The 27791-nt window shown below is 36.6% G+C and overlaps 1 protein-coding gene across 2 annotated transcripts in view; it reads left to right on the top strand.

Annotated features, from left to right (window-relative positions):
• CFAP54 (cilia and flagella associated protein 54) overlaps positions 1–27791 on the top strand; it is a 290383-nt gene that overhangs the window by 29722 nt on the left and 232870 nt on the right. For both annotated transcript variants that reach the window (XM_019446503.2, XM_053894838.1), the window contains exons 9-17: positions 4556–4754; positions 7769–7950; positions 8033–8198; positions 9110–9192; positions 14868–15002; positions 16000–16150; positions 20162–20238; positions 26163–26291; positions 26658–26784. In XM_019446503.2, coding sequence (XP_019302048.2) covers positions 4556–4754; positions 7769–7950; positions 8033–8198; positions 9110–9192; positions 14868–15002; positions 16000–16150; positions 20162–20238; positions 26163–26291; positions 26658–26784 — 1249 coding nt within the window. The remainder of the gene's footprint in view (positions 1–4555; positions 4755–7768; positions 7951–8032; positions 8199–9109; positions 9193–14867; positions 15003–15999; positions 16151–20161; positions 20239–26162; positions 26292–26657; positions 26785–27791) is intronic.

Here is a 27791-nt window from a genome sequence, read left to right as displayed (position 1 = left end):
GCACCCTGTTCCCTGCACCAGTGGCAAATAGAAGAAAGCCTTCCCACTGTGGGCATGGCCTCACTTCATAGCTTTCTTAAAGCTTTTGTGCCTTCACACAATCCCACTTTTGCAACTTTAAAGGGCAAGAGGCAGAAGAGCCAGGGAAAGGTTCAAATGTACACACTTTGAGTGGTGCCACAGTGACCTTTGTCTTTGATTCCTTGTTGTTGGCTTAGGGGCCTCTGAGGTTGGCGAGAAGGTGGAGGGACCTTTGGGACTGTTTATGAGCTAGGCTACACCATAGCAATAAACAACCCCCATATCTCAGTGACTTACAATAACTGTTTATTTCCCACTGGCATCATACTTATTATAGTTATCAGGGGGCTGTGCTCATGACTGCCACTCAGGGCCAAATTGAGCAGAAGCCCTCATTTCAAAAATTGCTGGTCATTCTGCCATGGGGGATATGCGAAAGCTCTGGAGAATCTTGTGCAGGCAATAATGCCCAGCATGGAAGGGACAGCAGTCTCTACTCACATGTTCAAACTCATCACATGGCTTTCCTGGCCACAAGTGTGTTTGACCAGCAGCACTAGGGCTGTTGGGGATGGAGACTGGGACACAGTTCTGCCTTTTGGGGCCCTCTGCCCTTTCTCCCTCCTGCCATTTCCTTCTCCCACTGTCTTGCCCTTGCTTTTCTGAATCTCACTATCTCTTAAGGCTCAGTTCTTTTTTTTTTTTTTTTTTTTTTCTTTGAAGCTGTTGTAGATAGCTGTAAATTCTTCTGTGAACTTCTTTGTAGGGACTGAAAATGAAAGTGAGGGGGAAGATGAGCAGTTTCTGACAGGAGAGTGGTAGACTCTCAGAACCTGAGAAGAACTTAAGAAATCATCTGATTCAGTCCTTTCCTATTACATATGGGAAAATAAATCCCAGAGTATTTAAATTATGGCCTCAAGGTCACAGAGGAAGCTAGTGGCAGCACTGGAAGCAGACCCCAGGTCTCTGGTTCAGTGCTTTCTCACTACTCCAATAACTGCTGCTCTCTTAACTCATTTCTTCTTACAACATTTAGGAGCAATTATTTATTTATTTTTTCTCTTAATATCTAATTAAGATCTCGTAATATCTAAATATAATTATTATTTGGGCATGGTAGCTTTCTAGTGTGACTATGATATGTTGACTACTGAGCCCAGAAGTACATTTCATACATCCTTTTAAAATCGTGTCCCTTACCGACCAATGGTGTATAATTTGTGCAGGTGGTGACTTCCAAATTATAGCTAATTCCTTGGATGGGCTGTGGAACCGCCTACATCTGGTATTGTTGAGTAGTGACGCTCTGTAGCATTTGTAAGAGAGCAGGGGGTAGTGTTTTGTTTTTTTTTCTGACTAGCAACTTTTCTTTTTCTGAGCAAACCAAATTCAAGTATCCAAAGCCATAAGATTGTCGTTAATTAGCATAATATTATGCTTTATAATCATCCTGGTATACAAATTAAATATATTTTCAAAGAAAAATGTTTAAAATTCTGTATAACATTACATTAAAAACACATCTATTTCTGGTTTCCTTTAAGATGATTATTTTATGGAAAGGTCTGGTAGTATATCTTTTTAGAAAAAAAGTTGTAATGTTTAGTTGGCAGTTTCCATAGGGAATAGTCAATATATCCTTTTTAAAAAGTCATCAGTATTTGCAGTACTTGACATATTTTGCAGAATGTTCTGTTCTATATATATGAAATAGTTGTATTATATGCCTATAAAAGAAATTAATTTCAATATGCATTAAATCTGTTTTATAAAACATTTCTTTGAATTTGTAAGTCCATTGTGAACTCACACTTCATCATTTTTGTTTTTTTGTTTTGTTTTGCTTTGTGTTCTTTTAGAGAGAGAGAGAGAGAGAGAGAGTATGGGTGGGAGAGAGGGACAGAGGAGGCAGAGGGAGAGAGAGAGAGAGAGAGAGAGAGAGAGAGAGAGAGAGAGAATCTTAAGCAGGCTTCATGCTGAACGGGCTTGATCCCACAACCCTGGGATCATGACCCGAGCCGAAATCAAGAGTCGGATGCTCAACCGACTGAGCCACCCAGACACCCCAATCATTTTGACTTTAAAGGATTCCTTTCAAGCACCATTAATCCATACTCCTAGTGATTGACTGTTTGGGATTCATTCAATAAATATTTTTAAAGTACCTGCTGTATGTACAAGGTAGGTAGAAGTTACATTCTTACAGAGAAATTACATAATAAATAAGTATAGTAATTATTGCTTGTGATAAGTATTAAGAAGGAAATAATGATAGAGATTAAATGAATTACATGTAAAGCCCTTAGAATGTTTCTAGCATGTAATAGATCCTCAGGAGTATTAGCTATTAGTTATTTTTTCATTCATTCATTTAACAGAATGTACCAAATGCCTACTGTGGTTACAAGTATGGGAAAATATAGAAAAGCAATGTCACGGGTCTGTCTTTTTGAATGGCCTTGGAGTAAAGAGCAGGATTTGACTGGACAGGAAGAAGAGAAGAAAACATTCTAAGTTAAGGACCAGAGCATGATCATAGCTTGGAAACAAGAGCAAACAACGTTTATTGGGGGACAGAAATTAAGCTTGACTGGGCTAAGTGTGTTATGTTGGAGAATTAGCATAATACATCTAATGGAGTAGATGTCATAGAAATCATAGTATTTAGAAGTGGAACAGACAATCTGGATCTTACCATTTAGTTTCTCAACCATCCTGATGTTTTTAAAGATGGCATAATATACTTGATGCAGTTTTGTACCATAATTTGTCAAATTTTTTTATTACTATTTAAAATTTTAGTTGTTTCCAGTTCTTTGTTATTATCGATATTGAAGTAATCAACATCTTCAAGTATGTTATTTTTTTCTTTTATTTCCTGTGGACAAAATTCAAGGTGTAGGATTTGAATCAAAGGATACAAGCATCTTTATTTCTTTTGATATATATTCCCAAATTGATTTCCGAAATAGGTACATAAGGTACAACCTGTATGTACCAATTTCACCACAAGCTGTTATCATTTTGATATTATTCTTAATTTTTAAAATAATTCTGTTTTTATAAAATGGCTTATTTTAACTATTTCTGTGATCCACCTTTCCCATATTTTTGTGATTACTCTTTTTATTTCCTTTTTCTGTGAATTATCTTCCACAGTTTTTGATCATTTATCTACTAGAGATTTTAATTTTTAAAATACATTTGAATGATTTCATTGCTTTTATAGACATTAATATCTTGCTTGTCAGGCTTGGCAACCCACTGTTTTTTTATTGCCTTAAATCTTTGTTATAGATTTTTAAAATATTTATATTTTAAAATGTTTACTTAGTATTCTTCTACAGCTCTGATAAATAATCTATTTCACTTTTTGATAGTTTTTCTATATTTCTAAAAACAATTTAACTATAATCTTTGGGTTTTATCATTTTATTTTGAATACTTCTAATTATTAGGAAGTTTATTATGCTTTTAAGTATAATTTTTAAAAGCTCTGTTTTAATCTACAATAAAAATCTTAGAGGAAACCCTTACCTCTGTTTGTAAATAAAGAGAGGCAAGGGCATGAAGTTCAAGTTTTACTGAGGTTTTTAACATATCAGTTGACCTATGGATCGAAAAGGCATAGAAACTAATGAGTAGAGAAGTTGGTTTGTGGAAAAATAGTCCAAAGCAGCTTTAACCCTGTTTATGTTTTTCTGCCTTTCTGACTTTGCTCCCAAAAGAGGAGAGAAGCAGGGGAATCATGGGGAATATGACGGGTATCTTCTAACTGGACATGGATTCTAGAAAAGCTGAGCAGAGTTACCTCTCTTGTTTACTGGTAATCTAAATACAAAAAATAGATCAGTTGTTGGAGGAGTATAGAAGCAAGCCATTGGCAGAAGGGGAAATTGTTCTGGGATGATACAAAGCAGAGTGGCTGGGAATTCATACAGGGCTCAAACAGTTATTAGCTTATTAGTATACAGCTGGTCAACTCTTCTTTATTTAACTACCACGAGACCTGTTATTTATATTGTAAAATATTGTTTCTAATTTGGGTTTAAGGACCTTCGGCATTGGAATTTCCTGCAGTGCTGATGAAAAGTGTTCCACCTAGACCCACTGAATCTCAGAATTTGGTCTGTGAATCTAAAAAGCACCCCTGAGAGATTCCTAGGCAACCAAAGTTTGAGTATCAGTTCCTAAAGGCTGTAATTAAGGTAACACAAGGCATATGGAGATTGATGTTGCCCTAATAAAAAGACAATAATAAACAGCCTTTTAATGCTGCCTTGGAAACACAAACATAAAGAAATAGCAGTCTTTGATGTAATGGCAGCATGACAGAAACTTTAATGGAATCTGGAGAGACACCTCAAAAACGAAAACCATAAAAGCAGCTGTCTCATTCATAGGCCATCCACTCTCTCCTTTAGCACTTGTAGCACGAATGAAGCATGCCTTACTTATCTTGGCTTGTAATATTAAACATTTTAGAACTTTAAAGAAGAGGACTGTGTGTTTTGTTTTGTTTTTATTCCAGTTGCCATGGCCACGTACTGTCACAGAGCGGTTGTTGGATGAGATGTTTGATAGCACCGCATCCCGGTTTCTGGCTGTCTTAGAAGCTCTTTCTGATTCAAATAGGCGTACTCTACAAACTGGACCTATTGTTACAGATGAAGTAGAAGTTCGTGATGTTGTCTCAGAACTGTTTATGGCAGGAAAAGAACTTTTAATAAGTAAATAATTTGTTAAAATGACATTTTATGGTAGAACTTGAAAAACAAAAATTTTAGTATCGTATTCCACATTTAAGAAACTGATAGCCAATTTTTATCAATCTTAAATTCAGCAATATTGCTAAACTCAATTGCTAATTTAAATAATTTATTAGATTTTCTTTTGGATTTGTTTGGGTGTATGATCATCTGTGGATAATGACAATTATATTCTTTCTTTCCAATTCTTAATCTTTTAATTTCTTTTTTCTTGCATTTCTTGACTTATTGCACTGGATAGGATCTCCAATAAAACATGAAATGGAAATGGCGATAGCAGATATCCTTGTCTCATTCACGATCTCACATGGAAAGCTTTCAACATTTTACCATTAGTTTGATGTTTGCTGAAGGATTTTTTTAGATGCTTTTTTTCAGATTAAGGAAGTTTCTTTCATTCTTGGTTTACTGAGTTTTGTTTGTTTGACTTTAATCCTGAATAGTTGTTTAAATTCATCAGAAGCCTTTTCTGGATTTATTGAGTTGATTGAATGGATTTCTATTTCATTTCTATTAGTGTGGTAAATTACATTGATTGCCTATCTAATTTTTATCCACCCTATATTTTTGGAATAAACCTAATGTGGAGGTGAGGATTCTTCTTTTTTTAAATGTTTGTTTATTTATTTTGAGAGAGAGAGAGAGAGAGAGAGAGAGAGAACACATGTGCATGAGAAGGGGAGGGCAGAGACAGAGGGAGAGAATCCCAAACGGGCTCTGCACGACCAGATGTGGGGCTTGAACTCACAAACAGTGAGATCATGACCTGAGATGAAATCAAGAGTCAGATACCTAGCTGACTGAGCCACCCAGGCACCCCATGCTTTTTAAGACAATAAATATACTATTAAACCTTTTCCCTCATCCTTCCCATTTTTCAATACTTGTTTCTAAATTCATTTCTTTTTGCTCAAATACAAACTCTAAGAACTTTGAAATAGTTTAGCTGGATATAATATTTTGATTCAAGTTGGTTCCTTTTAGAATTTTAAAGACATTTCTCCATAGTCTTGCATATGGTATTGAGACGTCTCTCAGTTTAAATCCTGTTGTTTTATAGATTTAGCTTTTGTAATGCCCTCTTTACTGTGATATTCTCACATTTTGTTATATTAGGCCAAGGGGTGGGTTTTGTAATATAGCAAGTACTTTGAGGTCTTAGATCTTTCTTTCATTTTTCATGTTATTTCTTTGTTCCTTCCCCTTACGTTTACTTTTGAAAAATTCTCTGATGGTCCTAATAGGACCATCAGATGTTATCACATCCACTCTCCATATCTTATTTATTTTATTATTTTAATTTCTTTACTCCTTTCTATTGCCTTCTGAGAAGGTTCTTCAATCTGACTTTCCTGGTCACTCATTTGTTCTTTGGTTCTTGCTATTCTACTCCATTCATCTATTGAATTTTTGGTTTTCACAATAAAATAATTTATACTTAGTTCCTGTTTGATTCTTTTTCACAGTAGTTTATTCTTACTTCATGTTTCTAAAGTAATATCTTATTTCCTTAAGAGAATAAACTAAGTGTTCACTTCTTATCCTTTTTTCTGTTTCCTCTGGTAAAGGATGTTTTCATTTGTGGTCTTTGTTTCAAGGTTTTTGTGCTTTCAACTTTATTTTTTCATGAACTTACCTTCTATTGCCTTGGAACAGTTACCTGACTCGTCCACCGTGTCTACCTGGAAGGAGAGGTAAAACCTAGACCTTAGCATGTGTACTTTCAAGTGAGTTTAGTGTGTCTGTGTGTGTGTGTGTGCACATATGTGCGTGGGTGTGGACCTGCACCTGTATGCCCATTTGAGGACAGTGAGTGTCCACGGTTTGGGCTCATCTCCTTTTCATGGGGAAAATACAAGATCTCAGATGAGAGTTTCTTCACCCAAACTTGAAAATTTACTATTACCTGTACCGATCTTTTCCACTGTCTCTCATTAAAATGGAAGGGATATTCCTTCTCTTCCATTTGAAGTTATTTATTTATTTATTTATTTATTTATTTATAATGTTTATTTTTTTTGAAAGAAAGAGAGAGTGAGAGTGAGCAAGGGAGGGGCAGAGAGAGAGAGAGGGAGAGAGAGAATCACAAGCAGGTTCTGCACTGTTAGTGCAAAGTCTGATGCGGGGCTCAAACTCATGATCTCGAGATCATGACCTGAGCTGAGACCAAGAGTCGGATGCCCAACTGACCAAATCACCCAACTGCCCCCTTTTTGAAGTCTTTTAGCCTAATCTATCCAAACTGCCCCTTTATCCCATGTCCTCTTTCAGCTTCCTCCCTGTATTTCTTCCTTTTATTATAGTCAGAAATGCTCTGTTTCCACTGTTCTCAATTCTTTCCTTCCTACTTATACAGCCTTCATCCCTCTGTCCTCAGCTATCTACTGAAAATGTCATGGATAACTTCCTTTTTGTTCAGTCCAAGGGTCACTTCTGAGTACTTTCTTCCTTTACTCTCTGCAGTGTTTGTTACTGTGTGATACTCCTTTCTAAACACTTTTCTTTGCAGCCTTTTCTCCCTCTGCCCTTCTCTTACATGTTGGTGTTCCTAATTCTCCTGTCCTAGGAAGCTGTACATTGCCCATGGCTGATTCTGTTGTTTACTATGGATATATAAAGATGACTCTAATGCTGTATCCCTACTTGTACTATCTAACTTCCTAGTTGACTAGTTAAAACTCTTGCTAATTCTCTGTTTTTGAGATTCCATGTTCCTTCCTTTGGGTGGCTGTCCTTGACCACTCTCCTACCCCAAACCCATGTTCAGTGCGTTTCTTATTTGTCCCCATCACACCCTTTATTTATTTCCCTGCTAAGATTTCTTGTTTCCCCACCACAGTGTAAGCTCGGTGAAGACATGGATTGTGTTTTCTTCTTTTCCATTGTTTCTCTAGTGCCTGACAGTCTGATAGTTAGTATTTAGAAAATATTTCTTTGCATGAATGACATTCAAACCTCTCTCTTCCCTTTTCTAGTGTCAAATACTGGTGCAGATGGAATGCTTGATTTTCCACAAACATCTCTTCTGCAACTTATTATGAAAGGAAAAAATGTTATTTCTATAGATGCTGCTGTGAAATTTGTAAAACTAGCTTTTACTTATGAGGAATGGAGTTTATTTGAATCTTCAGCTGGGCAGCTTATTGATTTTCTCCAGGTGATATATACAAAACCAATAATTTGTTTTTATTTTGTTAAGATGCCTTTAAATTATTAATTGTGGAATTTGCTTCTCTTAGAGGCAGGATGATCCAGAGTCAAAGAAAGCAGAAAAGGATTTAACTCTTCTAATTGCAATAGAACCTTTAATCAATGTAAAGAGAAACAAAGGTATGGTCTTTCCCATGGAAAACTACAAAGAAGGACAGTCAGCTCAAATTTATGTTAAAAAAATTGGTTTTCATGGTAAGTATTTATTTGCCTTTTTGAAAAATTAAAATTTTTATCTGATAAAATGTGCTCTTTATAGGTGAAGTGAAAGAAAGAATGTTCAAAGCAGAGGAAACAGGAGGTGCAAAGGCCCTGAAGCAAGAGTGTGTTAATTGTTGAAGGAATGGCAAGGGGGTGTGTATGGCTGGAGCGCACTGGTGGTGCTGGTGGAATTTGAGAATGTGGTAGGAAATGAGGTCAGAGAAATAGCCGGGTGCCAGATGCTGCAGACTCCTATGCCTTCTAACGATGCTGGCTTTTATTCTGTGTGATGATTTTGAGTAGATGAATAAGGCTCTACTTAGCTGGTACCTTGTTGGTAAATGAGAGACCAGCAGGGCAGTAAGTCATGCTATCAGTTCACTTTGGCAAGGGAAGATTTGGTGGTCTTCTATCTTTTTTTAGTAGGGGGAGTTTTTCATTCCAACATTTTAAAAGTTATTGTATATAGAACTGCAAATCTGCAGCCTCTATTTTCAGACCAACGAGGATGATTTAATCTGTTTTTTTATGTTTTATGTTTCATGGCTGTTCAGTTGCAATAAATAATTTGTACTAAGTAATGATATACATATTTTTTTAGTGGTTTCTGAATAGATAATTCTGTTATTTTTATTTCAACTGCCATATTTTACACGTGTTTTAATATTACAAGCCTTTTCAATTCTATTTTGGATGTAGTTGGCATACAGATTGCAGATTAATGATTAGTCTATTTTAATTGCATTAAAGCCCACTTAGATTAGTTTTCATGTAGAAGCATTTAAAGAGTCTTATTGACGTGATATTTGCCCAGATACCATTCATGTCATTTTGTAGAATTTCTGTGTTTCTCTGCCTTTTCTACTTGAAATTTTTAATTGATTTTTCTCTACTTTATGAATTAGATACTTGTAAGACTTATGGATATTCAGAAGACATTTTCCACTTGGCAGCAACCTTGTACTCCTGTGTCTGTGCCTCTCCCCAGGTGAAATTGCTTTTTGGGATAGATTGTAATAGTGTTGAAGGAGGCCATTATACCTAATTGAAAGCCAGATCTAAAATATCACAGGAATTGCACCTTGCCAAAATTCTATGTTGTTTAACCATTAAGTAAGAGATTGAGTTAAAGCCTGACTTGTGATTTTTAAAAAATGTTTGTTTATTTATTTTGAGAGAGAGAGTGTGTGCAAGCAGGGGAGGGGCAGATAGAGGAGGAGGAGAGAGAATCCCAAGCAGGCTTCATGCTGTCAGCACTCAAACTTATGGGGCTCAAACTTGCCAGCCTTGAGATCATCACCTGAGCCAAGATCAAGAGTTGGACACTTAGTCAACTGAGCCACGCAGGTGCCCGTGACTTGTGATTTTAAGTCTCTTTTGATAATAAGTCCTTTTGTTCCTTTTTGGAAAATTACTAGACTCACTATGTTTCTAATAATGAGGGAAGTGAGGCAGTGGTTTTAATTAGAGTTAACATTCTTAATGAAATATGGCTTTCCAGTCCATGAATACAAACCCTGGTTTGTATTGGAGTCACTTTGCACACAATGGCCAGTATTTAGAAATGATGATTTGTGGGTATGAATGCTTAAGTAAAACTGGAAGAACACTGGTATTAAAACTCAATTCCAGGGATCCTCAGGGCTTTGCTGAAGTTCCTCAGGAGCTCAGCACTGGTTAGTAACATCCTACCTTTTTAAATTAGTTTTATATACAGTGTTGAGATGGAATTTCATTTGAAAATTTGGTTTTACTGTTATAAAAAAATGTTTGAAAACCACAATGATAGAGCATTGTATTATCTTTTATTCAGGTAAGTGCAACTACACTGAGGAACTTGACAAGTTCCCCTGTTATCTTTTCCATTTTTCTGGGTTTATTAAATACTTGTGACAGACATTTCATTTTTGAAAGAAAGGTACAGTAAAACCTTGGTTTGTGAGCATAATTCATTCTGGAAATATGCTTGTCATCCAAAGCACTTGTATATCAAAGCGAATTTCCCCATAAGAAATAATGGAAACTCAGATGATTCATTCCACAACCCCAACATATTCATATAAAAATGATTACAATGATAATGCAAGCTGGTGCAGCCACTCTGGAAAACAGTATGGAGGTTCCTCAAAAAACTAAAAATAGAACTACCCTGTGACCCAGCAATTGTACTAGTAGGCATTTATCCACAGCATACAGGTGTGCTGTTTCGAAGGGACACATGCACCCCTATGTTTTTAGCAGCACTATCAACAATAGCCAAGGCATGGAAAGAGCCCAAATGTCCATCAATGGATGAATGGATAAAGAAGGTGTGGTATATCTAGACAATGGAGTATTACTTGGCAATCAAAAAGAATGAAATCTTGCCATTTGCAACTACGTGGATGGAACTGGAGGGTATTATGCTAAGTGAAATTAGTCAGAGAAAGACAAATATCATATGACTTCATTCATATGAGGACTTTAAGAGACAAAACAGATGAACATAAGGGAAAGGAAACGAAAATAATATAAAAACGGGGGAGGGACAAAACAGAAGAGACTCAGAAATATGGAGAACAAACTCAGGGTTCTGGAGGGGTTGTAGGAAAGGGGATGGACTAAATGGGGAAGAGGCACTAAGGAATCTACTCCTGAAATCATTGTTACACTATATGCTAGCTAATTTGGATGTAAATTTTAAAAAATAAAAAATAAAATTAAAAAAATGATTACAATACTATAATATAATACAAAATAATAACGAAAATATGAAACATAAAGAAAAATAAACAATGCACTTACCTTTGCAAACCTTCGTGGCTGGTGTGAGGGATACAAGAGAGAAGAGGGTTATTGTGTAGGACGACTTCCACTCTCACTAATGGAATTATTGCTATCTTTTGGCTCAATGGAATCTTTTTCTGCATGGGGGCCATTGTATATGCTCACATGGATGTTGATTATAGTACAGTATTAATAAAATCTTGTGATGTACTGTACTTAGTGTAACTGACAATAAGGTAGCAGAGGAAAGGGCCTATATCTGCAGGCAGCCTGACCTAGAATGAAGCAAAGCATTCCTAAGCTTACTCTTGTATGGAAAAGTAAAGGACTGTCCATAGGTTCTGTGAAGTGACAAAAAATACACTAGTGCCAATTGTGGGCACCTTCCAACTTCTGATTTCTGCAAAACACCACGGCCTGAGACTGAGCATCCAAGCATGGGAAACAATCACCCACAATCCTGTAGCAAGCGAGAGAGAGAGAGAGAGAGAGAGAGAGAGAGAGGATCCATTGGCTCAGTTGTGATCCTGTGATGTTTGGCATGACTTACTATTCATATTGCAAGACATCACTTGTTTATCAAGTTAAAATTTATTGGCAATGTTTGCTCATCTTACAGAACACTCACAGAACAAGTTACTTGCAATCCAAGGTTTTACTGTATTTGATAGTAAATATAATGATTATAGTAGGAGAGCTAAACCAAAATTCTTTTTTTGTTTGTTTTAAGTTTTTAAGTTCTAGTTAGTTAACATATAGTATAATATTGGTTTCAGGATCACAATTTAGTGATTTCAGCACTTGCATATAACACCCAATGCTCATCACAAGTGCCCTCCTTAATTCCCATCATGCATTTAGCCCATCCCCTACCCACCTTCCTTCTAGCAACCCTCAGTTTGTTCTCTATAGCTAATAGTCCCTTATGGTTTGCCTCCCTCTCTTTTGTTTTTCTTCTTCCCCTGTGTTCATCTGTTTTGTTTCTTAAAATCCACATATGAGTGAAATCATATGGTATTTGTCTTTCTCTAACTGACTTATTTTGCTTAGCATAATATTCTAGCTCTATCCATATTGTTGCAAACAGTAAGATTTCATTCTTTTTGATGCCCGAGTAATATTTCATTGTATATATTTATACAGTAAAACCTTGGTTTGTGAACATAATTCATTCTGGAAACATGCTTGTAATCCAAAGCATTTGTGTAGCAAAGTGAATTTCTAGAACCATTGGCTCAGTTGTGATTATGTGATGTATGGAATCATGTACTGCTCGTACTGCAAGACATTGTTCTTTTGTCGAGTTTAAATTTATTAGAAATGTTTGTTCACCTTGTGGAGCACTCGCAGAACAAGTTACTCACAATCTAAGGTTTTATTGCACCACTCTTTTTTTTTTACATGTTTATTTATTTATTTCAACAGAGAGAGAGAGAGAGAGGCAGAGAAAGAGGGAGAGAGAGAATCCCAAGTAGGCTCTGTGCTGTCAGCATGGAGCCTGATGTGGGGCTCAAACTCATGAACCATGAGATCATGACCTGAGCCAAGTCTGACGCTTAATTGACTGAGCCACCCAGACATGCCGATAGCAGCATTTTTGTTTCCTTTGGGTAAATACTTAGTAGTGCAATTGCTGGGTTGTAGGGTATTTCTATTTTTAACTTTTTTATATATACATATTTTTTAACATTTATTCACTTCTTGAGAGACAGAGATAGAGTGCAAGCAGGGCAGGGGCAGAGAGAGACACACACACACAGAATTTGAAGCAGGCTCCAGGCTCTGAGCCATCAGCACAGAACCTGACGTGTGGCTCAGACTCACCAACAACGAGATCATGACCTGAGCCGAAGTCGGACGCATAACTGACTGAGCCACCCACCTTCCCCTTCTTAACTTTTTGAGAAACCTCCATACTGTTTTCTGGAGTGGCTGCACCAGTTTGCATTGCTGCCAACAGTGTAAGAAGGTTCCTGTTTCTCTGCATCCTCGCCAATGTCTGTTGTTTCCTGTGTTGTTAATTTTAGCTATTCTGACAGGTGTGAGGTGATATCTCATCATACTTTTGATTTGTATTTCCCTGATGATGAGTGATGTTGAGCATCTTTTCATGTGTCTATTAGCCATTTATATGTCTTCTTTGGAAAAAATGTCTATTCATGTCTTCTGCCCATTTCTTAACTGGATTATCTATTTTTTGGGTTAAACCAAAAAATTCTAATCAAGGCTGAAAAGGGCAAGGAATTTTTACTACCAGCTTTTAAAAAAAATCATGTATGTTGGGGCACCTGGGTGCCTCAGTCAGTCAAGCGTCCGACTTTAGCTCAGGTCATGATCTCGTGCTTGGTGAGTCTAAGCCCCATGTCAGGTTCTGTGCTGACAGCTCGGAGCCTGGAACCTGCTTCGGATTCTGTGTCTCCTCTCTCTGTTCCTCCTCTGATCATGCTCTGTCTCTCTCTCTCTCAAAAGTAAATAAAGGTTAAAAAAATTTTTTAAAAATAAAAAAATCATGTATGCCTTAGTTCATTCAATTCAACAGACATTTATTGATCTCTGTTACATTCCCATACAAGGTACTACATATGCAAATTAAGTCTTAGCGTGGCCCCCAAAGGAGTTCAAGATTTGGTGTATTTTAATTATGAACTGATTACCTTTCCAGTTCAGATATAATGCATTCCATTTTTCTTTTGAAAAGAACCAAATAACTGATTTGAGAGGAGATATAGTCAGTGTAGTTCATCTGTTGATACCCAGTGTAATGTTCTGTTGTTTCTTCATGTCTCTCTTTCCTCCTTGTTTGTATCCTTTCCCAGATCCCCACTCCCTCTCCTGTTACTAGTTCATTCCACTCCCCATTCTTTATTATTTTAACTGCAGAAAATTTAAGAAGAAAGTAGTAGTAAAATTTTCCAATTTGGTTGGAACTAATTGGCTTACATAATGTGCCTGAAAATGTTTGTAACTTTTATTTTTAGAGAGGCAGAAGTGGCCCAGAGCATTCATTAAGAGTGTGGACTCTGGGGATTCTGGCTCAGTCAGTTAAGTGACTGACTTTGGCTCAGGTCATGATCTCTTGGTTCATGAGTTTGAGCCCCATGTGAGGCCCCATGCTGACAGCTTGGAGCCTGGAGCCTGCTGGTGATTCTGTGTCTCCCCCTCTTTCTGCCCCTTCTCCACTCATGCTCTGTCTCTCTATGTCTCTCAAAAATAAATAAAAATTTAAAAAATTAAAAAAAAAAAAAGAGTGTGGAGCTACACTGCTTGGGTTTGAATCCTGGCTCTGCTACTTTCTATTCATTTCATCTTGGGAAAAACTACTTAATCTTGCGCTTCAGTTTGCTCCTCTGGAAAGTGGGGATGATAGTAATATCAATCACTTCATAGGGATGCCATGAGGATTGCATTAACTGGTATATGTCTTAGTCTTTTTGTTATGGGGACTCTATAACAAAAATAACAGAGACTAGGTGGCTTAAACCTGGAACATTTCCTTCTCACAGTTCTGGAGGGTTAGAAATCCAAGATCAAGGCACCAGCAGATTTGATGCCTGGTGACAGTCTGCTTCTGGGTTCATAGGTGGCTGTCTTTGCGCTGTATCTTCACTTGGCAGAAGGAGAGTGATGGACTCTGGTTTCCCTTTCATGAGGATAGTGTTCTCACTCTTGAGGGCTTTACATTCGTGTCTAATTCCCTCCTCAAGGCCCCACCTCCCATCACATTGGGAGTTCAGATTTCAACATAGGAATTTTGGGTAGACACAAACATTCAGTCCATTGCGGTAGGTATATAAAGCTCCTAGAATGGTTCCTGGCACACATTAAATGCTAAATGCTATATAGCTATATGTATATCTTATTATTCTTACCAATATACTTTACCTTTTTTGTTTTCAGAATGTTCAGCCTGATAAAGAAATCGTTGTGGACACGATAATGTTCCTATGGCAGAAATGCAAATTAGGAATTCAGAGGATCAATATGTCCAGAAATGACTATGCAAAATTCACCCAGAAAATCAGCACTAATAAAGTATTCATTTTTGTTTCCTTGCACTTGTTTTTATTATTGCTGATTTAAGTTTGATTCACATTTCAAATCTAAATTTCCATTTATCTACCTGCATAACATTCTTTAAATATGGTGCTGAGTGAGCCTTTCTTTTAAGTGTATTCTCTATACTTCTGCTGCAATTTAGTTTTGGGGTGTGAGAAGGTGCCTCAGGTTTTTAAGGGAGGAATAAATATAGTGCATTAAGGTTACATGAATGTGGCTAAACTCACTAAGAAGGTTAATAATAGAAAATACAAATAAGGAAGGAGCTTTGGGTTTGTTTTTTTTCCCCCCACAATAGTATGTTTAGACTATTTCAAAGAGCTCTTTCCTGGAGAGGAGAAAGTTGAGCAGGAGAATATCATAACCCAAAACTTAAGAGGAAACATTTTAATAGTAACATATTGGATGTGTTGCACATAGGGTGCATGGGCATGGTTTTACCATGTGCTCTGAAAAAGTAATGATGTGGGTGCATCAATGTTGTTTCCTCATTTTAGCTCCCAAGGTGTGATGGCTAATTTGATGTGCTAAGCTTTGGGGATACAGGCATGAAGCCTGCAAGGCACCTAGCATGGAGCCTGAAACACCTGCTTCCTCTTCACTATTTTGGAGGACTTTAATAGTGATCATAACGGGTACTTTTTGAAGGAAGAATGAGAACTTTGAGGATACTTATAATCTTTATTGATATATTTAAAAAGGAAGATGATAAATTTTTTATTATGGCTATAGATATGCAGATTATAAGCTTAGGTGAATCTTCTTTATGAGTTTATATAAACAGATAGATAGGATCATTGATCTTTATATTATTTATAATTAAGATGTACTAATAAGGGGGGTGTACCTGTCTAACATTTCTGTATGTTTTGAAGATGATGATTTTAAGGAAGCCCTAAGTTTTTTTTTAAAAAAGTGGCTCTACAATATAATATACTTTTAATTGATTTTACTGTATATTCTCTCTTTTTAGTGGGTTTATCTTCTGTGGCAGATAAATGAAGTAATTCACTGCTATAAAATGGAAGACATTGACGTTGTGGTGGTGGCAGAGGTCACGTTACAATTAAGTGAAATATTGGAGTCATTAGGAAACCCACGAAAAAAACTTAAAAAATCTCTAGGTAATATAATGAATGAAAAAGTATGAAGTTATTAACACACATATGAATGTATAAGTATAATTTAGAATATGAATGTATAAATATAAATGGGAATGCAGAATAGCTACGGTTAATGGAAAGTAGTCTTCTCAGTACAGTGCTTCCTTGATGATTTATAACCAGAGATAGAAATAATACAGGTTTAACCCAGCGGATGTTAAAAGGAGGTTACATGCTCTGTGATTCTGTGGCATACATACATCTTTTGTCTTCTCCTTACTCATTCATTCCTGTTCTCCATTCCTCATTCCACTTTCACCTCTTGCCCTCTTCCCCATTCTTCCATTTTTCTTTTCTCTCCTCCCTTTTATCCCCTTTCCTCCTCTGCCATTTCCCAATAGAGTGTATGCTGCTTCAAGGAAGAGAGCATGTTTTGGTTGCCGGTATATTTTTGGTACCCACCACACTGCCTGACACAGACTGGGAGCTTGAATAAATGTCTGCTGAATGGATCACTATTCCACATCTTATATCCTTTCTAATTCTCTCCTCTCTTCTGATTCTCTCCTTTTAAAATTTGTTTGTCTTTCTTCATTTATTCTATTTCTCCTCTTTTCCTCCGTTCCTTTTATCTTCCTCTTATTTGTTCTCACTTCCCACCCTCTTTCCTGCTTTCCCTGCCCCAACCCCTTTCTGCCAGCATCTTAGCCTTCTAGAGGGTGCCAGCCTTATGCTCTGATCCGTTTTCTTCTACCTGTGGTTGAACCCCTGAACTATTTGTTTTATAAGGTAACTCATATGTAAAGAATAAGGTGGGGGTGTCATTAGTGGGTGTTTACTTTCCTATTTCACCCCACTTACAGAGTTTGTATGACGTTTGAGGGACTTTGTAGTAATTATTGTAGTAATTGTTTTCCCAGAGATTCACTAATCTGGCTCTGCCTATTCTTGGTTGTTGAGTGTTGTTTTACAGATGAAATTTTAGAGCCATGGTTCTCAATTTTTTATTGGTATCAGTATCACTTGGGAACTTATTAAAAATACAGGCCCAGATCCTATCCTATTTCATCTAGACTGGCCTTTCTAGTCTTTAATAGTTTACCAGGTGATTTTGATACACATCCAAGTTTGAGAACTACTGGATAAAGGTCTCTGGCTGTCTAACACATTCAATGGCCTGAAGTCCTGGTTTTTTTGAAATGTCCTGTCCTAAAGTGCTTTTTCCTTTTTTAAAACTTCTATTATGCAGAATTTCAAATATAGAGAGATGAAAAAAGTTACCATGTACATCTAGTACCAATAATTGTGAATATTTTGCCAATCTTCATTTCTTCTTGCGACACTTTTTTTCCTCTGGAGTGTTTTAAAGCAGACATCATGTCATTTTACCAGCAGAAGCCTCAATGTGTGTGTGTGTGTGTGTGTGTGTGTGTGTGTGTGTGTGTGAGTTTGTCTATGCAAAAGATAAGGGTTTTATAAAATTATAATGCCATTATTACTATACTTTACAAAATTAAGGAAAAATTTCTATGTTTCTGATTGTATTAAAAATGTCTTAAGTTGGTTTGTTCCAGTCAGGATCCAAATAAGTCCACACATTTTTCTTTCTTACATTTTTCTTGAGTCTCTCTCTCTCTCCTGTAATAGTTCTTTTCCTCACCCCCTTTTCAAGCAATTTTTTGAAGAAGTTGGTTTATGACCTTATAGGATTTCCCACATTCTGGATTTGGCTGTTTGTGTCCTTGTGGTATTGATTAACTTGTTTCTCTATCTGGTAGGTAGATCTAGAGGCTTGCTTAGATTTGAATGATACCGTATCAAAAAGAATTCTTGTGACTATCTTACACATTTGGCAAGAATACGACCCAGGTGGTGCTATTTACTCCCTGTTGCATTAAATCAGGGGGCATATAATGCCTGGTTATCCCACGTGTTGTGTTGTAAAGACTTACCAGTGAGTTCAGGTGTTGTCAACCTGACCTTTTTCCTAGGTTCCTTTCCCCAGATGTAGCTTCTGAGACAGGTTGTTGAATGAAGTAGTTTATTTGGGATATTATCCAGGGAAGCAGGGTGGTGGTGTGGAGAAGTGAGATGGAAAAGGAAAGGAAGGCAATACAAGGTACAGTAAGTTAGTGAGAAGGCTACTGTTGTAGACTTAGGGCTTATTCCCATGAGAGACCTCTAGGACTGTATAGAACCTGGCACAGAGAGCTGAGAGGATGAGATATTTATACAACTTTTGTCTGTCATTGGTTGGAGGCTACTGGAGGAGTGGGGGTGAGAAGCCAGAAGGGGGTTCTAACTTCTGTCATTCTTTCTGCACTCATGATATTGAGTGCTTAAGTGAAGAAATTACTTCATCAGCTATTTGGTTACTCTGGTTATTTTTGATTGTGTGGTAGACACACAATCAAAGAGAAATTGAGAAATTGAGATAATTTGAAGCTGGGATGCTCTCTTGTTGAATTATTTTCCATTTGCCCTAATTCCTGGGATACAGCCCCTTCTGGCTTCCCACCCTTGGTGGTCCTGGATACTAATCTGTGTTGCTTGAGTTCTCAGGACTGTCAGAAACATCACTCAGCTTCTCAACTTTCCTCTCCAGAATTGACAAAAGTTCTCAGTGGAGAAAATAGCTCTAATGCCATTCTGTATTCTCTGGGCTCTCTTCCCAAGAGCCAGGTGATACTCTTTTCTCTTTACATTTTCATGAGCTTCTTTGCTTACAGATGAAAAAAGTATTTTTTCAGCTTTGTTTTTCTATTTATTTATTTATTTATTTAATGACAGAGTGAGTGAGTGAGCACAAGTGGGGCAGGGGCAGAGAGAGAGAGAGAAAGAGAGGGGGAGAGAGAGAGAGAATCCCAAGCAGGCTCCACACTGTCAGCACAGAGCTCAACATGGGGCTTCAACTCACGAACTGAGCCATGAGATCATGACCCGAGCAGAAACCAAGAGTTGGATGCTTAACCAACTGAGCCACCCAGGCATCCCTTTTACCAGCTTTTCTAGTGGTCTGTAGCGAGGAGAATTTTTACAGATTACCTGTTACTGAAAGCAAAAGGCCTAATGATTATTTTTTTTAAAATGTATTTTTTATTTAATTTTATTGTTTTGTTTACTGATTACTTTTGGAGACTATTGTTTTGTTGTATTTTATACTGTTTAATTATAAATGAGATAAATACAATTTACTGATTCATTGAAAAAAAGTTTTATTTCTAAAGAACTAATCAATACTGGAGCATGATCCATTTATAAATAGAAAAATCTACATTTATGTAGGGAGGCATTGTTCCCATTTAGACAAATAAATTCTTATAACGTTTCCAACATTGTTATTATCATCATCTCATTGGCACATAAAACACAAAGTACAAATCATTCTTGTGTATTAATTATGGCAATCTGATTCAAAATGTTTATTGGACTGTTTATTAAGTAATGCATTATTTAGTTTAAGTTATTAAACTAGCATTTTAAAATAGGAAACTAGCATTGCCATATATTTAACTCAAACGAACCTTCTCTGATATTTGCCCAAACCTATAGGCTTTTACACTGTTTTCTGAATGCTTTACAATGGACTTTATTGTATGTAGAAAGACCAGTCTCTTTACCATAATATTACCTTGTTAATAATGAATAGTTTTAATTATTTGTCATACTGCAAGATGCTTTTAAATGAACTTATATAAAGATCAAATGTAATTATATGGAAGAAATAATTTGGTATTTAGTCAACTTCTAAGTGTTGAATCATTTCTAAAATCATGAGTAATTAAAAAAGTAACCAATTAAGTGTAACATTTTTTAGGATTATGATTCACTGCTATGTTTACATTTTTTCCTTCCTTCTTTTATTTCCTCTGGTCCTTCCTTCTTTCCCTTTGTTTCTTCTCTCCTACTCTCTCCTCTTCTTCCTACTTTACTCTTTTTTTCTCCTCTTCTTCCTTCTTCTCTTCCCTCCCTTCCTCTTCCATTCCTTCTTTCCTTCTTTTCCTCTTCCTCCCTCCCTTTTCCCCCCCACAGAGATATCTTTAAGGAAAGGGACTGGTGAATTCCTTGAGACTTCAAAAGGGAGCCTGGAAATTCTCCCAATATTGAAGGTATTGCAAAAATATTTTAGAAAATATACTTAAAAACATGAATTTAAATTTTCAAATAATATTATATTTATAAATATGTAATGGCTAATTATAGAAGTAATTTTGAATATTTAATATTTGAGATTTTGTGGTTTTTACATACATTGCAAACTACGGGGGATGTTTTCTAGTTTTTGCATTAACTCTAGAAAAAAAATCCAATCAGGTTTAAAAATAACCTAGTAAATTCTCTTAAAAGGATTTGTAGTTATATTACTATTGGTATTTTGAATGTGTTGTGATTCATGGACTCATAAAGCAGAGATGTCCTGCTCAGCATATGCCTCTGACCGATTCTGTGTGTTATTACCTGTTGAAAATGCACTTAGAACAGGCCCTGGCACATGGCAAGTTCTCAGTGATTGTTAGCTTAAGAGGAGAAAGGGGTGAGGGAGATAAATGGCCATTCCTCTTCTTGATTACTTTTGTTTTTTTAGAATATTTGAATTATTTCTGTACATCAAGGATTGTGTTGTTCCATAGATCTGAATGGGAGTGTAGGACACTGTGTCATATATGCTATAAACATTTATTTATTTATAGACATGAACTAGAATAGCATTTTGCCAAGTCTGTCCTATGTGATGCTGATACTATACTTCAGAAAAGGTTGCCAGGGTCTAACTTTGAATGATGTTGGATTAAATGCAATAGGTCCCTTACTGTAAGACTTCTCAGAGGCATTCATTTGCTTCCGAGTATTGTGGTTTTCCCAAGAAGAAGATATAGAATATCATATATTCTATTATCTGAAAATAAAGCCCATTTTACCCCCTATAGAATAGCTACTTAGGATACTAGTGCTTCTGGACTACTGTTGAAAAATACTTTTCTAGAGAGGAAGCCAGTGATCTATATTTTGGTTTGCCTGATTAATTGAAAAACTACAATTTTAATTTTTTTAAGTGTTTATTTATTTTTGAGAGAGAGAGAGAGAGAGAGAGAGAGCGCCTGAGTGGGGTAGGACAGAGAGAGAGGGAGACACAGAATCTAAAGCAGGCTCCAAGCTCTGAGATGTCTGCACAGAGCCCAATGCAGGGCTTGAACCCATGAACCATGAGATCATTACCTGAGCTGAAGTTAGACACTTAACTGACTGAGCTACCCAGGCATCCCCAAAACTACAATTTTAAATTACAAAAGTTGTATTAGCAATTTTACTATATAGACTGAAATGCTATTATTTTTTATGTTCTCTTCTAGGTATTTTTGGTTTTTAGCATAGTAGCATTCTGATATTTTTTTACTAAATATTATTCCATCAGCACTTTTCTTATTGCTAGATATTAATACTTGTAATTACCATATTTTCTCTGAAAAATCAACTTGAAATATATGACATCAAATTGTAAAGAATTTTATAAGGAAGACCCATTTCCCATCATAGCCTAAGAAAAAAATACATTATTAATACAGCTGGAACTCTTCTCCACTAAGGAGTGACCCCCCCCCCCCCACCCCGATCACATCACCTTTCCTCCTGCCTAGAAGTAACTGGTATTCTAAATATAGTGATATAAATTCTAGGCATACTTTTTTTTACATATGTGTGTATTCCTAGGCAGTAGGGAGTATTGTTTTTAAATATAATATAATATAATATATAATATAATATAATATAATATAATATAATATAATATATCTAATATTATATATTTACATATATTTAATACATAATATAGCAAATAATATATACAATATAATATATATTACATATATGTTAACATATGTGTAATATGATATTATATAACATATATTTAACATATATGTAATATATAATATATGTATTATATATATGTATATAGTGTCATACTGTGTGTACTCTTCTGCAGCTTGCTTTTTATCTCAGTATTCTTGTGTTTGTGAGATTCACTCCAGTTGATTTGTGTGGTCATAGTGATGATTTTCGCTACCACATCCAACTTTTGCTCAATGTTGCACAGTAAGCAGATTTGAACTCAAGTGTGTTGCCTTCCAACATCCAGGCATTTAGTCGGATCAAGCTTTGTTGCCTTTTGATTAAAAAAAAAGTGTCTTCAGGACATTTGTATAAAAGATATTTTTCTAATGCATAAAATATAATGCATGTCCTATAACTGGGTGCCAATCAAATATCATGAATGTAATGGAGGACTGGAGGATCATTCTGAATTTACTTTCTTCTGAAGATTATAGGTTTTAAGGGATGCAGGTCTGAGTTCTTTACGTAGTATTATGTCTTAAAAGAGCTAGAATTGAGAAATCTTTTTATTTTTATTATTTATTTATTTATTTATTAAAATTTTTTAAATGTTTATTTTTGAGACAGAGAGAGAGAGAGAGAGAGAGAGAGAGGCAGAGAGGGAGGGAGACACAGAATCCAAAGCAGGTTCTAGGCTATAAGCTGTCAGCACAGAGCCGGACAGGGGCTTGAACCCACAAACTGTGAGATCATGACCTGAGCTGAAATCCAATACTCAACTGACTGAGCCACCCAGGTGCCCCTAGAGTTAAGAAATCTTAAATTGAGAACAGAGTGTTTGAAATTCACAAGAGATTGAGGAGGCATAATAGCTGTCTGCCAATGGTTTTTCCGGGGATCACTTACAGTGCTTGCTAAATATACAGATTCCTATTTCCCACTCTAGACATATTGAATCATAATTTCAGGTGTGGGGGTCTCAAAGTTTGTAATTCCAGATATTTTCCTCTTAAAATTCCCCCCAGGTAGATTCTTTTTTAAATCTTTTTTTTTTTTTTTTTTAATATCTATTTTGAGGGAGAGAGAGACAGAGTGCAAGAGGGGGTGGGACAGAGAGAGGGAGACAAAGAATCCAAAGCAGGCTCTGAGCTGTCAGCACAGAGCCCCATGTGGTGCTCTAACTCATGAACTGTGAGATCATGACCTCAGCCTAAGTCAGATGCTTAACCGACTGAGCCACCCAGGCTCCCCGCCCCAGGCCCCCGCAGGTAGATTCTTAAGGAAACTAGAATTTGAGACTCACTGGCCCTATGGGCCAGCACTTATTTTCTGAGGCTTCATAGGCTAGGAATAAGAATACTAGTAGAGGGGTGCCTGGGTGGCTCAGTCAGTTTAAGTGACCGACTCTTGATTTTGGCTCGGGTCATGATCTCAGGACCGTCGGATCAAGCTTTGTATCGGGCTCTGTGCTGAGCATGGAGGCTGCTTGTGATTCTCTCTCTCCGCCTCACTCTCTGCGCCTCCCCTGCTTATGTTTGCTCTTGCTGTCTATCTCAAAATAAATAAATAAACATTAAAAAGAAAGAATATTAGCAGAAGTTACCAAGGGCAACGTGCTGGGGCATATGGTAGATGTTGTAGAGGTGGTTCATTGGTATGGTGTAAGGGCACAGCAATTGGTGTTGGGGCACCCATAGTTGAATCTTGGCTCTGATGTTGACTGTGTGATCTTGAACAAATTATTTTATCTGTTTGAATGTAAGTGTCCTTACCTGCAAAATATAACAATAGTACCTATTCTACTGGTATTATTTAAGTTATATAAGTTTAAATGAGATATTGGTAACCCTGTGGAAACCGGTACCTGGCACATGACTACTACTACTCAGTTTTTCTCCTACGTTTTATGTAGAGCAGCGAATCTTAATTTAGGGTCTCAGATCCATCTGAAAGGGAATTAAGTGGAGAGAAGGAATAAGAACTTATTGTAAGGAAAATCCAAAATCCATATGTTGACCTAGAGGAGACTCTAGGTGGGATAAATTATAGATCTTGCATATGTACATGCAACTATTTAAAAAAATATGAGGTGTGGGCGCCTGGGTAGCTCAGTCGGTTGAGCATCTGACTTCGGCTCAGGTCATGATCTCACAGTCTGTGAGTTTGAGCCCCACATAGGGCTCTGTGGTGATAGCTCAGAGCCTGGAGCCTGTTTCGGATTCTGTGTCTCCTTCTCTTTCTGCTCCTCTCCTGCTCATGCTCTGTCTCTCTCTGTCTGAAAAGTAAATAAACATTAAAATAAAATTTAAAAAAATATGAGGTGCTTATCATAATTACATTAAAAGCTTATTTAAAAGTTTTACTGAGGGGGCGCCTGGGAGTCTCAGTTGGTTAAGCATCCACCTTCAGCTCAGGTCATGATCTCATGGTTCACCAGTTTGAGTCCCAAGTCAGGCTCTGTGCTGACAGCTCAGAGCCTGGAGCCTTCTTTGGATTCTGTGTCTCCCTCTCTCTCTGCCCCTCCCCCACTCATACTCTGTCTCTGTCCCTCTCTCTCTCTCAAAAATAAACATTAAAAAAACAATGTAACAAATTTTATACCTTTAGTCAAAGATTAAAAGCAATCCCTTTATACTGATGTAACAGCATAGGATATCTGTCATTCTTCTGTTCAACATGTCCTAGAGGTCTTAGCTGAAGAAGAAAGATGATAAAGAAAGCAGAAAAAAGGGCACAAGGACTATAAAGGAAATACCAACCTGGTATTTATTCCCAGACTAGTACAATGCATTACACATTTTTAGTAACAGCAGTCTAAATGCCCATCGGCAGAAGAGTAGATAAATAAATTGTAACATATTCCTCAGCATTGCACTGTTGCATTGTGGTCACGAGGACGAATGAACTAGTGTGGGCTTGAACGGAAGTCAGCTTAACATCATTGCCATTCCCTTCTTTAGTCACCTTTGGGTCTCAGGGGAAAACCTGGAACTGCATTTCCCAGCATCTCATTGCCATGTGATTCTAGGTTAGTCTTCCAATGAGGCACATTTGCATGAATTTATAACAGAAGGAAGACAGAGTTCTTATTCGGCAGTGGCAGATGGAAGAAGTTCATTTGCCAGCCCTGCTGAGCAAGCTCTTACGACTCACTTGATCCAGTGTAGTAGACACAGTTGTCGTCAGCCACCTAGGTTCATGCACAGAGGCTTGTGCATGCAGCAGAATGGTCCCTGACAGCTCCCTTGGCCTTTGTTCCCCCCAGCCTTCCAACGGTGATAGACACCTCTAATTCTGTGTATCAAATCCCTTTCTGCTTAGAGTATCTGGAGTCGTTCTGCGTTCCCAACCAAACTCTGACACGTTGAGTTACATACACTCGCATGGAAAGGTTTCAACAACATGTGTTTGAGTGTATAAAGTGAACTCCAAAATTTTCTGACAGAATTAAAAAATAGGCAAAGCAATATTGCATATTGTTAATGGATGCATACCCATGTAGTAAAAGTTTAAAAACATGCAAAAGAACAGTAAAAACCAAATTCAAGCACAGTGGCTTCCTTTAGGACCAGAGAAGCATAGTCGTTGTGGACACTTGTATGGAAGATTTCAGTTATCTGCATGTATGCATTTACGTTATTTTCTAAAAATTTTCTGGAGTAATATGGAAAATTTGAAAGTATGAATAAAGCTGGATGCTCTTTATATTATTCTTTATATTTGTCCCTCTGTGAGAGTAATTATAATGAAAAGGTATCTAGTTTTTGAAAATCATGATATTTGCCATTGGATCTGATGGCCTCTAAGTCTAAATTTCCGGCTCTGAGATTTAAAAAAAATAATAACTTCCAAAATGAAGTGTGTGAGATGACAGATTATGTAAGTTATATTTTAAACATTTACCGATAAATTTGGTACAATCAGAATTTTGAAACTATGAAAGGAAGATATATATATGTTTGTGAAAAGTTTATTTTATATTTGGAAAAATTATGAAGTGTATTTATTATTTCACTTTTATCAGTAGTACTCCACATTTAACTGAAGACAAATACACTTAGTAAAAAATACAACATGGTTGATACTGGATAGACTATTTAAACTTGTTATTTGGTTTGAGTTATTATTAAAAGAAGTTTGGAAATGTCGTATATGATTTTTCTTTAAGTGTTATTTTTCTGTCTTGTTTATAAAATTACTTTAGAAAAAACCCGTGGAACAGTTATTTTTGGCTTATGAACTTCTTGACAAAGCAATTGGTGGAATAAATTTGAATTGCAAGTTAAGTACTTTGCCAAATGGATCATCAGTGATTGACCATTGCTATGCCAAGGTAAACAGGGGAAACTCTTAAATTAGATTTAAGTGTTACTTAGCTTGGCAGAGGGCTGGCCTTGCAAGTAGGTGAGTAAAGCATGATTTGTGGTGGCTTCACTCTCACAGGCCAGAAATCTATTCCCCCCTTCCCAGAAGAAATCAAGAAGAGTGAGGAGTCTTTAAATTTGTTATCAAAGAGGCCACTGGTGAACTTGAAAAGCAGGTTTATTAGCATGCAAACCAGATTGCTAAGGGTTGAAAAGTGAGCAGAATTTAATGGCTTTGAGTAAAATGATAACTTGAGTGATAATAGGATAGAGCTATTTTTACTATGTTTTGATAATTGCATTTCTTTTTTATTTTTACTTCAATTCTACCAAAGTATACCCAAGATATAGATGGAGACATCTGCAAACCAGTCACACAGAATAGTTTCATGATGGATTTACATCTTGAACTAATTCAAGCCCAGCACCGAATAGCTGTTGTGCTTCTTGACCAATTGCAAGGTAGTCGTCATCAAAGCAAATAATTTGTCCTGCATCAATTTTAAGATAAGTTCAAGTATAGAATCAACTTAATTTGTTAATTATGTTCTTGTTGACAGAGTGTTTTCCAGATAAATTTCATTATTTTCTTTTCTTTTCCCTGATTATATCAATAGATACCTTTCATTATTGCTTTATACACTGCATAGCAAATCCTTTAGTAAACTCCTAAAAAATTAAATTAATTTTGCTTGAATTATAGTAAATTATTGATATTTTGTTAATTAAATCGAGCAAATATAATTATTGAGTGCCTACTTAGATCCAGGAACCATATTATATTTTGTATAAATAAGATACAACCTCTAATTTTGAGCTTCTAGATACATAAGCCAATTGTAACAGTTTAGATTAATAAATGTAACAGAAGTGGGCTCAGAATGTTTGTTATAGGTACACAGAAGAGGAGAATCTATAATAGACAAGAGTCAGGGATGGCTTCCTAGAAGAGGAGATAGATGACCAGAAGGCTAGTAAATATCTTTATGATGAAGAGTGAAAAGAAAGCAGTCATTTGGAGAGAGAAAATAGCCTTTAGCAAGCTGGAAACCAAACAGTAATATCGTGCAGTTTAGGAATTGCTGGAATTCTCTTATGGCTGGAATAAAGAGCACATGTGGGAAAATGACATAGACAAGACTGCCAAGGTAGACTCCAGTTACATCTAAACGGCTGGGGGGTTTATATTTACCCTGGAAGCTGCTGAAGACCTTAGAAAGACATCACTGACAGCAGCTTCAGAACACACAGGACTTGGATTTAACTTCTTTTGGTCTTATTATTAGGTAAAGGAGTCAAAACATTTTTTTTTTAATGTTTATTTATTTTTGAGACAGAGAGAGACAGAGCATGAACTGGGGAGGGTCAGAGAGAGGGAGACACAGAATCCGAAACAGGCTCCAGGCTCTGAGCTGTCAGCACAGAGCCCGATGCGGGGCTCGAACCCACAAACTGTGAGATCATGACCC

Source organism: Panthera pardus, unplaced genomic scaffold (assembly GCF_024362965.1).
Source record: "Panthera pardus isolate Hobbes unplaced genomic scaffold, ASM2436296v1 HiC_scaffold_6, whole genome shotgun sequence".
Classification (NCBI taxonomy): Eukaryota; Metazoa; Chordata; class Mammalia; order Carnivora; family Felidae; genus Panthera; species Panthera pardus.
This window is presented reverse-complemented; position numbering and strand designations above follow the sequence as displayed.